At 54.6% G+C, this 14,057-nt stretch overlaps 1 protein-coding gene across 2 annotated transcripts; it reads left to right on the forward strand.

Moving 5' to 3' along the window:
• Positions 1-2,081: 2,081 nt before the first annotated feature.
• Positions 2,082-13,624, forward strand: LOC116516238 (4F2 cell-surface antigen heavy chain-like). Of its 2 annotated transcripts, none has more exons than XM_032228673.1 (9): positions 2,082-2,302; positions 5,978-6,325; positions 6,408-6,566; positions 8,272-8,357; positions 8,697-8,774; positions 10,758-10,816; positions 10,953-11,127; positions 11,382-11,510; positions 13,123-13,624. In XM_032228673.1, exons 2-9 carry the CDS (start codon positions 6,004-6,006, stop codon positions 13,471-13,473), a joined length of 1,359 nt encoding a protein of 452 aa, XP_032084564.1. In that variant the 5' UTR covers positions 2,082-2,302; positions 5,978-6,003; the 3' UTR covers positions 13,474-13,624. The 2 variants fall into 2 exon arrangements, with proteins under 2 accessions (XP_032084564.1, XP_032084563.1); XM_032228672.1 differs by lacking the exon at positions 2,082-2,302 and adding an exon at positions 3,144-3,872.
• The last annotated feature ends 433 nt before the right edge of the window (positions 13,625-14,057 follow it).

Genomic DNA, 14,057 nt, shown 5'->3' on the forward strand with positions numbered 1-14,057 from the left:
AGGCCGGCCGCACGGAGGGCGATGCGGCGGCGGCGGCGGGGACAAAGGAGAAGCGGCGCGGCGGGGATGCGGACGAGGCTGCGGGGATGGAGCGCGAAGGCGGCGCGGGAGAGCGCCTGAGTTCCCGCGAGCCGCCGGTGCCGCGAAGGGTCGGCGCGCCTCGGAACCGCCGGGCAGCACCTCGGACGGGTCTCGCCTCCGCCTCCCTCCCCCCTCCCTCCCCGGGAAGAGGAACGCCCCGCCCCGCCCGGAGAGGCACCTGCCACTCAACGCGCGGCCCGCCCCCTTCGCTGCGTCTCCCGCGCGCGCGCCCGCGCCTCCCCTGCCCGCCCCCCCCCCCCGCCTCCGCGGGCTCTTCGCAGCCAACGACGGGCGGCCCGAGGGCGCCTCCCTCCTCTGCACCTGCTCGGGGCGGTCGCAGCCGGAGTCGCCCTGTCCGGCCATCCTTGGTCGCCCGGGGCTCCCCTGCGCTCTCCACGGGCTCCTAGGATTGCGCGCAGACGGCGCTGCCCGCTGAGTGGGCGCCCGAGAGCCGAGAGTGCGGGGGAGGGGGCGCTCGCAGCTGCCGCCCTGCCTTTGCCGACCGCCGGAGAGAGAAAAGCGGGGCGGGACCCGCCGTACGGGAGCGCTCGGGGACGGGCAGCAGAGGGCGGAATGCGGCGCGGCGCGCGTGGAAGCTCGGCCTGTGTCTGAATCGCTCAGTTTTCCTGGGCGACATCGGGCGAGAAAGTCCATCCCGGGAGGCGCAGTTGGCCGGAAAAGAGTGCAGGACGCCGAAGGCCTTGTGCCCACCGCTGGACCCCCAGGATTCAGCGCAGCGAGCCCAAGGGGAGGCTGGGTTGGTTGGGGAGCAGGAATGGGGCTCCCTCTCCCTGCTGCCTCCAGAGAAATGCCCCAAATTCAGGACTAGCAGCCAGAGAGGGCTTTGCCGCTGGCCAGACCAAGGGTTTTAAGGCGGGGGGGGGGGGTTCCCGAGGACCCTCCAAAGGACAGAAACTTCTGGGCACAAGTTTAACAGGAGCCCATTCAGACAACGTGGGCTAAGCTGACCTGCTATTTAACTAGCTGGGCCTCTGTCTGGGCCACAGCAACCCGCAGAGGGCTTTGTGTGTGTGTGTGTGTCGGTGTGACTAAACCCTTGTGGAATGTCTGTGGCTGGTTTTGCCTAAAAGTGGGGGGAAGCCCTGCACACCATGTTTGTTTATCCAGTGTGAGTTGTGTGTTGTCTGCCCCTCATCTGCCCTGTTCGCGGGAAGGGAGAAGCCATGATGTCACTTTTGCGGAGTCTTCCGGGATTACCTGCAACTTCCTTTTGTTTGATTTCAGTTTAGTATTTGTATAATTTCAGGGCCCAGAAACAGCTGCCCCATTCCTGCATTGATTTAGTGGTAGGAAAAATCTAGGAAAAAATCTGTATAGGATGAAGTTTAACTAACAAAAAAAAAGAAGGCGAAAGAAGAAAGTTTTTTAAAAGCTAGTATCTCTTACTTAAACCATCATTGCCGCCTTCATCCAATCATGATTTATTTCTTACCCCGAGAGAAACTGAAGGATACGCCTTCAAGCTCCAAGAGTAAATAAAAAGGCCTCAGCAGATCCAGAATGAGCAACCTTTGGAGGACCCGAGGCGTGCACTACTTCTTCGCATAAACTGCAAAGTGCAGCTTCCAGAAATGAGGCTTGGGAGCCTTTGAAGAGGGAGGTCCCTGCTCAGAGGGAGGAACTCAGCTGTGGAACATGTGACCCAGAAACAACAGGGCAGGAAGGACGCAAAGAGTTGACTTCACTGCCAGGAAGGGTCAAAGGCTGAATCGCAGCAGATTGAAGGATGAGGGCTGAACTGTTGCCATGAAGACAAAGGTGTTTGGATGGGAGGGATTGGAAAGCGCTAAAATTAGGCTGTTGGTTTGAGCTCCAAGGTTGGCAATTTGGTTGCAAACGTTTCGTCACCATCCAAGGAGACCTCGTCGGTGCGCTTTGAAGTGTGCTTGTCTGTCTGTCTGAATTGTGCTCCTCTGTCAACAGACAAGCACAATTCAAAATGCACTGACAATATCTCCTCGGATGGTGACAAAACGTTTGCAACCAAATTGCCAAGCTCGGAGCTACTGATAGTCAAACACATTTCAACCACGCAAAAATGGCTCTGGGCACGAACTACATACAGGGAGTCCTCTACTTACAGCCATTCGTTTCACGACCAAAGCTACAGTGGCAGTGAAAAAAGGCAACTCACATTTAAGACCATTGTGGTGTCCCCCATGGTCACGTGATCAGATGTTGGGCACTCGACAACCAGCAGGTATGTATGACGGCTGCAGGGCCCCAAAGTCACATGGTTCCCATTTGCAACTTTCCCAGCAGCTGACAAGCAAAGTTAGTGGGCAAAACAGATTCACTTAATTATATCTAAGGGGCTGCCAGAAACGGGAGGGGGGTTCAGCTTATTCTACAAAGCACTTGAAGGCAAGACAAGAAACAATGGACTAATTAACCAGGCAATTAGCAGCTTCCCTCTAGAAGTTGGGGGTGCTTCATTACTGGAGGCTTTCAAGAAGAGTCTGGACAGCTACCTGTCTGAAATGGCCTTGGGTCTCCTGCTTGATCGGGGAGTTAGCAATAGCAATAGCAGTTAGACTTATATACCGCTTCATAGGGCTTTCAGCCCTCTCTAAGCGGTTTACCGAGTCAGCATATCGCCCCCAACAACAATCCGGGTCCTCATTTCACCCACCTCGGAAGGATGGAAGGCTGAGTCAACCTTGAGCCAGTGAGATTTGAACAGCCGAACTGCTGAACTGCAGTCAGCTGAAGTGGCCTGCAGTGCTGCAATTAACCACTGCGCCACCTTGGACTAGAAGACCGCCAAGGTCCCTTCCAACTCTGTTATTCTGTTATTAAGTGAACTGATTCACTTAACAACCATAGGATAAAAGGCCGTATAATGTTCCCACCCGCCTGGCCTTTGGCCATAGTCTAGACCTGACTGTCAGTTGGTTTGGGCCCCAAGAGGGTTATCACACTGGAGAATAGATCTGGAAGGGACCTTGGAGGTCTTCTAGTCCATCCCCCCACCCAAACAGGAGACCCTGTGCCATTGCAGACAAACGGCTGTCCAGTCTCTCCTTGAAAACCTCCAGTGATGGAGCACTCACAGCCTCTGAAGGGAAGCTGCCCCACTGATTGATGGTCCTCACTGTCCGGCTGTTTTCCCTTCGTTGTAAATTGGTTCTCCCCTTGAGGAGCTTCCTTCCGTCACACCTTCAGGTGCTTTGGAGGATAGGTTGACCAAGAGAAGATCCCCCCCCCCTGCACATCCTGTCCTCTCCTCTTTAATTGGAATTATATTGTTATGGTTAATATTTCCCATGGTTTTACTCTCTTGAATGTTGCAAGGCACCCAGACGTGGCTGTGGGGAGGTGGGAGGGCCAGGCAAGTGAAATAAGGAACTGCTTAACAGCTGCCTCTCTTGGTCCCAATTACAGCCGTAAGCCAAGGACTGCCTGCAGTCTGCCTGTTTTCAGGGGCCTCCGATAGCCTGGGGGGGCTGGCTGGTTTCCCTCTGCCCTTGGGGTCTTGCTCCAGAGAGCAGAAGGCCAGGAAGTGGACAGAAGCGGCTGCTGGATCTGAGGCTTCTTCGCTCTTCAAATATTGTCCTAGGGCTGCTAATGGCTCCTCAAGGCCTGGCCATCCCCCACCCCCACCCCCCACCCCGCCCCCAATGCAAGAGGTTTTGGTGGGAAGAGGCTTCAGCTGCACCTTCCTATCAGGCTGGGTGGGGGGAGGCTCCAGAAACAGCCCCTACCCTGCAGCCCCTCTTCCCGCCCTCTTCAGACCGTTGCAGGTGGAGGAGATCCAGGCGGAAAGCGAGGTAAGGAAGGGCTGCAGGGGGGGAAACAGTGCAATTTAGGCAGAAATCCTGGCCGTTTTGCATTATTTCTACCAGGGGGAGGGGGAGGGGGAGGGAAAGAGCTTGGGAATGTTTCAGTGGCCACTCCTGGCCTGGCCCCGTTCTCAGAATCGATGCGTCTGTTGTGACAGGCATTGCTTGTTGTGGCACAACCGTTCTTCCCTGGAAAGGGGATAATCCCCTTTTCCGGTGCTCAAAACTTTATCCAAGTGACTTTTGCCGTTCTCCTGATGTATGAGCTGCTTCGAGGGGGCCCTGGGGTTCATTTGAATACCCTAGAACTAATTAACAGAATAACAGAGTTGGAAGGGACCTTAGAGGTCCTCTAGTCCAACCCCCTGTTCAAGCAAGAGACTTTGTAACATTGCAGACAAATGGCTGTCCAGTCTCTCCCTAAAAACTTCCAGAGTTGGAGCACCCACAAGTTCTGACTGATTCTTCTCTCCACCTGGACGTTCCTCCTGGTTCGCTCCTTCCCCAGTTTCCACCCGTTGCTTCTTGTCCTGCCTTCAGATGCTCCGGGAAATAGATGGACCCCTTTTCTTTGTGGCAGCCCCCCAAATACCGGAAGGCTGCACCCCTGCGCCTCTAAATCACCCCTTTGTATGGGAAACAGCTTCTCAGTGGTTGATTTCAGCAACAAGCGACTAGTCCACAAGTGTTTTCCCCATTGGCCCACAGACTGGCCAAGGATTTCTTTGCTCGAAAGAGGGAGAAGACCACGGAGTGGGTAAAGGCCCCTCACCCAACCAGGGGGCAGGAAGCATTTTACAGTCGGTGCCTTCTCTGGTTCGGCAGCTGGAGAAGAAAGGTGGAAGTTTTATTTTCTTCTAAAAAGTGTGTCCTAATATCACAAGCCTCATTTATACGTGGATGTATACATCAAGTGGCTGTGGCTGCTGGGGTGTGCATCTCATTTGAGGATGGGGAGCCGAGCAGAGAGCGGGGCCCTGGCTGGCCACAGAAGGGGGGCCCCCTGCAGCCTTTGCAAGCGGCCCTTTGCCCGCTCTCGGTCTCAGAAGGCTGGTCAGAGTCGCACACAAACAAGTCCGCGCCAGAATGTGGGGCTTCCCGCAGCGATGAACTCTGAACCCTCCTTATCTCCAAGCCACCACTCTTGTGCAAGGTTGCCCGGCTCTCCTGCTGCCTTCAGAAATACCTGAGCAATGTGTCACTTTCCTGCAGTCTTTTGGCCTGGCAGCTGAAGGAGTGGGGAGTGGTCTCCACAAAACAGCTGATGATGATGGGGGGTGGGGCTGACTCCCTGCTTGCACCACCAGGCAGCACACGGGCATTGCTGCTGGCTGCCAGTGTGTCGAGAGCCAGCCTGGGGAAGCCCACTCTGTCTCTGAAAGCCCCACCCCACACAGACAGCAGTGAACCAAAATAGCTAATTCAACCCTGGGTCGCATGAACAGAGGCACAGAATCAAAACCGTGGGATGTATTAGTGCCTGTAAAGGCTTAGTAAAGCTATCCTGGCACCCAGTCACCACATTTCAAAAAAGATGTTTGGAAAAAGTGCAAGGAAGATGATTAAAGGCCTGGAGACAAAAAATAAATAAATATGAAGAACAGTTGCAGGATTTGGGTTTGGCCACTCTAGAGCAGTGGTTCCCAAACTTGGCAACTTTAAGACTTGTGGACTTCAACTCCCAGAATTCTCCAGCCAGCTCCCAAACTTGGCAACTTTAAGACTTGTGGACTTCAACTCCCAGAATTCTCCAGCCAGCTCCCAAACTTGGCAACTTTAAGACTTGTGGACTTCAACTCCTAGAATTCTGGGAGTTGAAGTCCACAAGTCTTAAAGTTGCCAAGTTTGGGAACCACTGCTCTAGAGAAAAGGAGGACCAGGGGGGTGACATGATAGCAGGGCTCCGGTGTTTGAGGGCTGCCAGAAGGAGGACGGGCTCCACCTCTTCTCCAAGGCCCCAGAAGGCAGGACAAGAAGCAGCAGATGGAAACTTAACCAAGGAGAAAAGAAACTGGGAAACGGAGAGAGAGAACAATTAACCGGTGCCTGGTTTGTCTCTGCTGCTTCTTCCTTCTCTCTCCCACCCTCAACAGCTTCGTGCCCCAAGGAGTGAGGAAGGATGGGCAAACTGGGAGACGGCGCCACCCCCGTGCACAGTGAGCACCTGCCCTTGCTGGCCAAAGCAGCCCCCAGCGCCACCTACCTGAGCCAGCAGGAAGTGGCCGAGCAGGGCAGCGCTGCCCCCTGGCCCGGACTCCGCAAAGCCCTGATCAGCCTGCTGGGCGGCCTCTTCACCTGCATGCTGCTTCTGGCCGTGGCCCTGCTCTTCTCCCTGCCCCGGCCTCGCCCACCCCTGGGCTGGTGGCAAAAGGCTGCCTTCTACCACCTGCCCCCGTCCTCCTTCCTGGACTCGGATGGCGATGGGTGGGGGGACCTGGCAGGTAAGGACAGGAAGACGTGAGTGCTGGGCAAATGGGTCCCAGGCCGTTGGTTCCCCCTCAATGCCCGCTTCCCTCCATGCAGGCGTCAGGCAGCAGCTGGACCAGCTGGCAGCCCTGCCCATCCAAGCCTTGGTGTTGGGCCCTATCCTTGAAGGCGGAGGGGCCAACCTGACCCAGATCGTCCCTGCCCGTGGATCGCTGGCACAGCTGCAAGCTCTGCTGACTGACGGGCACAAGAGAGGTACTGGACAGAACTGCCGGGTGGGGCTGGACCCCCCCCCTGCCCCTTTGCTCCCAGTCTCCCCCCATCCAAGGGGCTTTGAGGGGCCGGTCAATTGCTGTGGTGGGCCCGGTGCCCTGAAAGAGGGGCCAGGCTGGTCAATAGCCAGAAGGGGTCTGTGGTGACCCTTGCGTGGTGTCTGGCCTGGCCAGCTCGAGTGGTTAAGAAATGGACAGTCCCAGAGAAATGGCATCTCTGGACAAATCAGGCCCATGCCGGACACCTGATAATATTTGGGGGGTGAAGAACCCACCGGTAGTTTCTCTCCTCTAGATATTCCCACAGCCAGATCAAGCCAAAGTCCATTGAACTGATGCTGCCTGGGGGATTCTGGGAGTTGAGTTTGAGTTTCATTTTATTTATATGCCGCCCTATTCCCTGCGGGACTCAGGGCGGTGCACAAACCCAAGGAGGGGAAGGGAAAGACACAAAAATTACAAAAGTAGAGGGCATTTAAAAACAACCAACAGCCATACAAGTTGAGAGGGGAAGGGAACTCATCGACCCCAGGCCTGCCGACACAGCCAGGTTTTAACGGCTTTTCGGAAGGCCTGGAGAGACGTGAGGGTCCGAATCTCTGCGGGGAGCTCGTTCCAAAGGGCCGGAGCCGCCACAGAGAAGGCCCTCCCCCGGGTGGTAGCCAGATGGCATTGGCTGGTAGACAGAACCCGGAGGAGGCCAACCCTGTGAGATCTAATTGGTTTTTGGGAGGTAATTGGCAGCAGGCGGTCTCCACAGTAAGTTATCCAGGTTGTAGCAAGCTGACTCGGGGGTTGCTCTGCTTCCCCAAAGGGTTGACAAGGTTCCTCAGAGAACCCCCCCCCCATCCCCCTAGCAGTGACAAGAAAAGGTCCTTTCCACTCTCCTCATTATCCTTCTTATCCCTTGAGGTAGACTGCCTCTGAGCTTGGAGGCTCCATTCAGTTGTCTTCTATATCCATGGATTTCCATTTATATGGCTACCCAACTCAACATGCTGACTTTGGGCAGGGAACAGAGGTTAAAAACAAAAGAAGGATGGCACTCCAGGTTTTGGCTAAAAAGCTGTGAATAAACCTATCCTTTACTTCGCCCAAAAATAGGTGATACAACTATTAACAGAATTGGAAGGGACCTTGGAGGTCTTCTAGTCCAGCCCCCTGCTCAGGCAGGAGACCCTCTACCATCCCAGACAAAGGGTCGTCCGACCTGTTCTTAAAGCCTCCAGTGATGGACACCCACAACCTCTGGAAGGAAGCCGCACCACTGGCGAATATTTCTCACTGTCAGGAATTTTGTCTTTCATTACAGGCTGCTTCTCTCCTTGATTAGTTTCCACCCATTGCTTTTTGTCCTGCCCTCAGGTGCTTTGGAGAAGAGCCTGACTCCCTCTTCTTTGGGGCAGCCCCTCAAATATTGGATGATTCTATCATCTCCCCAGTCCTCCTTTTCACTGCGCTGGCCGTACCCAGGCCCTGCAACCGTTCTTCGTATGTCTCAGCTTCCAGTCCCCTCATCGTCTTTGCTGCAACCTAGGATTGCATTCGCTTGTTTGGCTGCTGCCACACACTGCTGGCTCAAATTAGCACCCCTTGGAGCAGCGATGGCCTCCGAAAATTAACCTTGGGTCAATGGCTGGTTTCTTTGATTCTTTGCCACCTGTATTTCTCCCTTCCTGACCTCCCAGGAATCCGAATTCTGCTCGAACTTCCGCCTTGGGGAGAAGAGGGTGACGCATCAGCTGAGAGCAATCAGACAGTGAAGCTCCTCAAGGTATCACCAGCATTTACAGCCTGTGATTCGGAACGCCCCCCCCCCCAGGTTCAGAGGTGGGCCAGGGGTTGCAGGGGGGCGGCTGGGAGGGTGCAGTGGCACCTTCCATTCTCAGGTAATCTTGGCTTGGAATCAGACTGACGGGCAGGACATCCTGACTGCGGAGGGGCAAATCCATCACGCTGTTTGCCTCAGTTCTGCATTTTCCCAGGCTTCAAATTGTTCAATTCTCTGCAGAGGAGCACAACTCCTGCCCAGAAGTCAGTGCTGCTGTATTCGGCGGCTCCCAGGCTGGGCTTCTGCCTCCATTCCCTTTCTTTTTTCGGCTGTCTCCTGCAGGAGGCCCTACAGTTTTGGCAGTCCGAAGGCGTGCACGGTTTTTTGGTGGCCAAAGACCCTGCCTGGTGCCTCCTCACGGTCAGTTTCACTACTGGAAATCAACTGGTTATTTACAATAACAACCTGAGTGGGATGGAAAGCACCCTGTGATCACCCTAAATCACGCTGCAGCTTCCTTTGCTTGGCATAACATCCTCTAGGAAGTGGCTTGTAACCCCTGATTTAAGGTTAATGTGATGCCAACCTACTGTGGCTTATTCAATGCAGGCCGAACAAAAACAGGTGTAGCACGGTGTATAAACTTAACTTGCTGTATATATGTATTTGTATTGTATATGTATGTGTTTGTCTGTATTTATATCGCATATGTATGTGTTTGCTGCCATGCCTAATCCTTCCTGGAATACAGAGGTCACCTACGCGGCAATCCAATTTCTGCACCCCACAGGCACAATGGCTTCGTTTCGATGCCTCCTTTTCTCTCTCTGCCGCATTTGGGCGCTTCTGAGCACGCTTTCATAGTACATAACATCTTATGGGATCCAAGAGGCATCAACTGGCTTGTTTTTATGCGACTCCCGACTGTTTTTTCCTTTCTTCCTGCAGTTTTATCAGTGAAGGGGAAAAAACATGGAATTAGAGTTTAGAGTTTTAGAGTTTTATTTAGAGTTTTATTTCATTTGTATGCCGCCCTTTTCCCTGAAGGGACTCTGGGCGGCTCACAACTCAAGGGAAGGGGGATACAGACAGTTAACAACAACACAAAAACAATACATAGTTAAAACGCAACAATCATACTATTCGAGATGGGGGCAACAGCTCTTTAGCCCCAGGCCTGTCGGAACAGCCAGATTTTGAGGGCAGCGCGGAAGGCCTGGAGGGTGGTGAGGGTACAAATCTCCACGGGGAGTTCGTTCCAGAGGGCCGGAGCAGCCACAGAGAAGGCCCTCCTCCGGGTAGTCGCCAGCCAGCATTGGCCGGCGGATGGAATTCGGAGGAGGCCTAATCTGTGGGATCTAATCGGTCTGGTGGAGGTAATTGGCTGCACGGGTGTCTCTTGGGAATTCCTGGCTGGAAATATTCCTTCTTGCAGTTTTGCAGCAAACAAAACATAAACTTTTTGTTTTTCAAAGTGTTTACATTTCATTTTATTGCTGAAACGATTGTGGGGAAAAAAAGGCTGCTTCCAGGCAGGCAATGTGTGGCGTGAGGACCTCATGCCCCTTGCTAAATGTGCTGCAGGGAGATCCCATTGCCCGCACTGCATGTATGGACAGACAGACACGCACACAGAGACACCCCTTCGGATCTGGCCCCTTTGATGTGGGGCTAGGGAGAGCAGGGAGACAAACCGTCCCCAGAAAACTCTTATTGAATTAATGCAAGCCCGAATTCTCCCAGCCTTCCTTACATGCTTTGATCCCGACCTGTAAGGGAAACAGGGCTTCGGTTTGGTCTCGGTCAAAACCATGGATCGGAAAGGCTGAAGAAGCCGTACTGCCAAAATGGCAGCCTGGAAGCTTTCCTTGTTTTTTTTAATTACTGTGCTGTATCATTAAAGGACTCTGCAGCCCTTTCATGTCAGCAGTTTTTTTAAAAGAATATTTTAATACTTAGCTGAGGACGCACTTTAAGTAGAAGGATGTATCATTGTTTAATGGAGTTATAAAATGCGAATTGCTGCATACGTTAAGGGTGGAAACGGGGGCCAGTTTGCTGTCTAGCATTTTGCTGCTGCGAATAAAATCTGGAGGACTTGAACTGTGGGCCTTCAAACCGAAGCCCTGCTGATACGCAGGAGGCCTGTTGGGGGGGGGGGAGCCGGAGTCCCCCAGCCCAGGAGTCCTTAGATCAGTGTTTCTCAAGCTTGGAGACTTTAAATCCTGTAGACTTCAACTCCCAGAATCCCCCAGCCAGCTATGCTGGCTGGGGGATTCTGGGAGTTGAAGTCCACAGGACTTAAAGTCGCCAAGGTTGAGAAACACTGTCTTAGATATTCTACCTTAAGCAGCCGGGGGGGGAGATTCGGGAACGATGGATGTTTGTGAACTGTGCTTGCAGGTATTGAAGGCCTGGGGCGCCCTTGATGACCGGAGGCAGAACGATCCACGGGACGAACGGTCAGCTGGGGGCATTTCCACTATTTTGCAATTCCCCCTTCATTGCAGCAGGGAGGGCACCCCTAGTGGCGGCACTGGGGAGTGCAGGCGTGGGGGTGCCAAGACAGATCGGAGATTCTGCTTCCCCCCCTTGCAGGGCCCTCATCGTGTGGGACCGGAGCGAGACCTGCGGAGCTTCTCAGGGGATGCCCAGCAGGGTCATCCTCACCTGCCACCTGCCAGGAACCCAGAGAAATCTCTCTGCTCAGGCGCTGCTGCAGCTGGCACAGGGGTCCCTGCAGCCCCCTGGCACGCCGTGGCCCAGCTGGGCAGTAAGGAAGGGGTTTGGGGGCACACCTTGAGCTTCTGGCTGGTTCTATCCCCAAGCACACCAGAACACTGGGAGCCGAAGCTGCTTCTAGGACCGTGGGTGGAATCCAGTTTTTGTCACCCATGTGGTGCCCTGACCAGCAAGAGCTTGAGACTGGCATGGGCAGCTGGGAAAGAGGGGAGGTGGGCAAAGGGCATCAGGCAGCTGGTGGATCAGAGGAGGGGGACCCAAAGGTCCTTTTGTGCTTTCTTCCAGGTGCCCAGGGAATCCTCGCCCATTGGTGGCTGGGGGGAAATCCTTGGGGTGCTGCTCTTCACCCTCCCAGGAGTGCCACTGGTGCAAGGGGGGCCAAGTTCACCGCTTCCGCTGGAGTTCGAGCTGATGGTGAGAAAATCCCCCCCCCCACAAAGGCCTGGCCCACCTTCAGCCTTTGCAAACCTGCCAAATAAGAATCTCTCCTTAGTGGGGGGAGGGGGAGGTCAGCCTTTACCCCTCCAAAAACAGAGTTGGAAGTCTTCTAGTCCAGGGGTCTCCAATTCTGGCCACTTTGCTCTTCTAGTTTCACCTTAATCCAACTTCCTAAAAAGGCCCAGAGTCACTGGGTAAAACCTTCCATCATGGTCCATTATCTTGAATTCGGAGCAGCTTCAGCAGTTAAAAGTAGACCAAACCCCACTTAGCAATAGCAGTTAGACTTATATACCGCTTCCTAGGGTTTTCAGCCCTCTCTAAGTGGTTTACAGAGTCGGCATATTGCCCCCAACAACAATCTGGGTCCTCATTTCACCCACCTCGGAAGGATGGAAGGCTGAGTCAACCTTGAGCCAGTGAGATTTGAACCGCTGAACTGCAGATAACAGTCAGCTGAAGTGGCCTGCAGTACTGCACCTTAACCACTGCGCCACCTTGGCTCTTCACACGAGATGAAAACTCACCTGTCCTTCACTCATGCGGTTTGCATGAATCCAGCCAAGTTTTAAACCCGAGTTCAGCGAACTGTATGTGGGATAACTTTTTCTTGAAAGTCATTATATTACTGAACTCAGCTTCAGGAGAACTTGCCACTTTATTACTGGTTTTAAAAGTTTCTTTTTAACGTGAATTATTTTACGTCAGGAATATTTTTCTAATTGGCTCAGAGTTTTGATTAACCAGAGTGGAATTCAAAGTGTCACATGTGCAGTGGGCACCCACACAGGTACGGTAGATGAGGCAGGCCAGGAGAGCATTTTGCAGACCATGACATCACCGGGCGTCTGACGTCCCCCGATCACCCCACGGCAATTGCACCCGGGGAAGCCCACGGGCACGGATCCAGGTTCCAGAGGGCACAGATCAGCCGTTCAGGCTGGGGGCCAAGGACAGGCCTACTCGGTGGCACCCCGGAGGAAGAATGGGGCTTTATTCCCATCAAAGGGCACATGGCTCGCGGGCGTTGGGGACGTTCCCAGCGCAAGTGGCATCAACCATTTCTAGGGGGGGGGGGAACCTCGGCTGGGGAGCCGCCTGCTGCGTCCTTCAGTGCCAAGTGAGAGCTGAGTTTTGCTTGGTGTGAAGGGGCCACCCAGCCGCCCTGCGCATAGCAGGCGCACGTAGACAAACCGTAGATTCCGCTTCAGAGTGCTTTCAGCAGGGGCTCCCAACCTCTGGGCCACAGACCAGTACCCATCCATGTCCTGTTGGGAACCACGCTGTGCAAGCAAAGCTTTAGTTGGCATGCGGGGGATCTAGATGGCCTGTGAAACCCTCTCCCCGGTGGTGTCTTCTGCAAATCCGGTCCGTGGTGCCACAGTGATTGGGGGACGCTGCTTTCCAGCCTTCTCTAAGCGGTTTAGAGTCAGCATATTTTCCCCAACAATCATTTGACCGACTGATCAGGATCGAACTCCTGGCTACGGGCAGAGTTAACCTGCAATATTGCATGCGAAGCACAGTGTTACCAGAAGACCCATCTCAGCTGCTGTGGTCTCTCCCCCCCCCCTCTTCCTCCTAACAGGAAGGAAAGCGCAGGAGACCCCCGCTGGCAGCCCTGTACCAGTCCCTCCTGGAACTGCACGCAAAGTCCTTCTCCTTACAGGACACCAACTTCAGCCCTCTGCCCCTCCCCAGCCATGCCGAGGACCTCGTGGCTTTCCTCCGGCCAGGCGCCTGCTCCAGCCTCCTGGTCATCCTCAACCTGGGGCTGCAGCCCACCCAGCTCAGCCTGAAGGAGCTCAGCTTCTCCGGCCAGGCCAAGGTAGTGCTCAACACCCACGCCGAGCCCCAGAAAGAAGCCAGTGTGGAGATGGTGAGGCTGGTGCCCCAGCAGGCCCTCCTGCTCCAGGTGCCCCGAGGATACCAGCCGTGACGGGCAGCCACGGAATTCAGCCAACCGGCAGCCCAAGGATGAGAAAGGAGCCACACGCGGCGGCCTCTGGTGGGGTTTGGGCCGATGCGCGTGATGCTCCTGCCTGAATTACCTGGCTGCTGTAATTGCCTTCTGCAAATCAGTAAAGTTGCTCGACCTCATTGGTTTTGAGGCTCTTTTGGTTCCAATGCAACAATGTGTGTTCTGGACCCACAAATGTGGTGCAGGTGGATGTTCTGTGAGTATGTGGGAATCCACTGTGCAGGAGGACCTGGGGGTCTGGGCTGGGACAAAAAGGCCACCGAGCGCTCACTGCTCCGAGATGCCCACACCTTGGGCAAGCCTGGCTTCCCTCCCACAATCCAAACAGAGGAGAGGAGGAGATGGGTGCCAGCCCTGGGCTTGGGCATAGCTGCCTTCCCCTGCATGGGGCTGCTGGCCTCTTGGGCCCCTGGAAGCAGCTGAGGAAGTGCAGGAGAAAAGGGCCTCTGAGCCTACAGATGAAAATCATTCAGCCCCCCTCCCCCTCATTTAAGGGGGCTCCTCCTGCCCATCCCCCAAGTGGGCTGCCCTTGCACAGGAGA

Source organism: Thamnophis elegans, chromosome 12 (genome assembly GCF_009769535.1).
Source record: "Thamnophis elegans isolate rThaEle1 chromosome 12, rThaEle1.pri, whole genome shotgun sequence".
Lineage (NCBI taxonomy): Eukaryota > Metazoa > Chordata > Lepidosauria > Squamata > Colubridae > Thamnophis > Thamnophis elegans.

Bases quoted from the DNA above. Each gene is read 5' to 3' on its own strand.
- LOC116516238 (XM_032228673.1), top strand. From the start codon at position 6,004: ATGGGCAAACTGGGAGACGGCGCCACCCCCGTGCACAGTGAGCACCTG. The intron at 6,567-8,271 runs GTACTGGACAGA...CTGACCTCCCAG, and splicing joins GACTGACGGGCACAAGAGAG to GAATCCGAATTCTGCTCGAA. The intron at 8,358-8,696 runs GTATCACCAGCA...TGTCTCCTGCAG, and splicing joins AGACAGTGAAGCTCCTCAAG to GAGGCCCTACAGTTTTGGCA.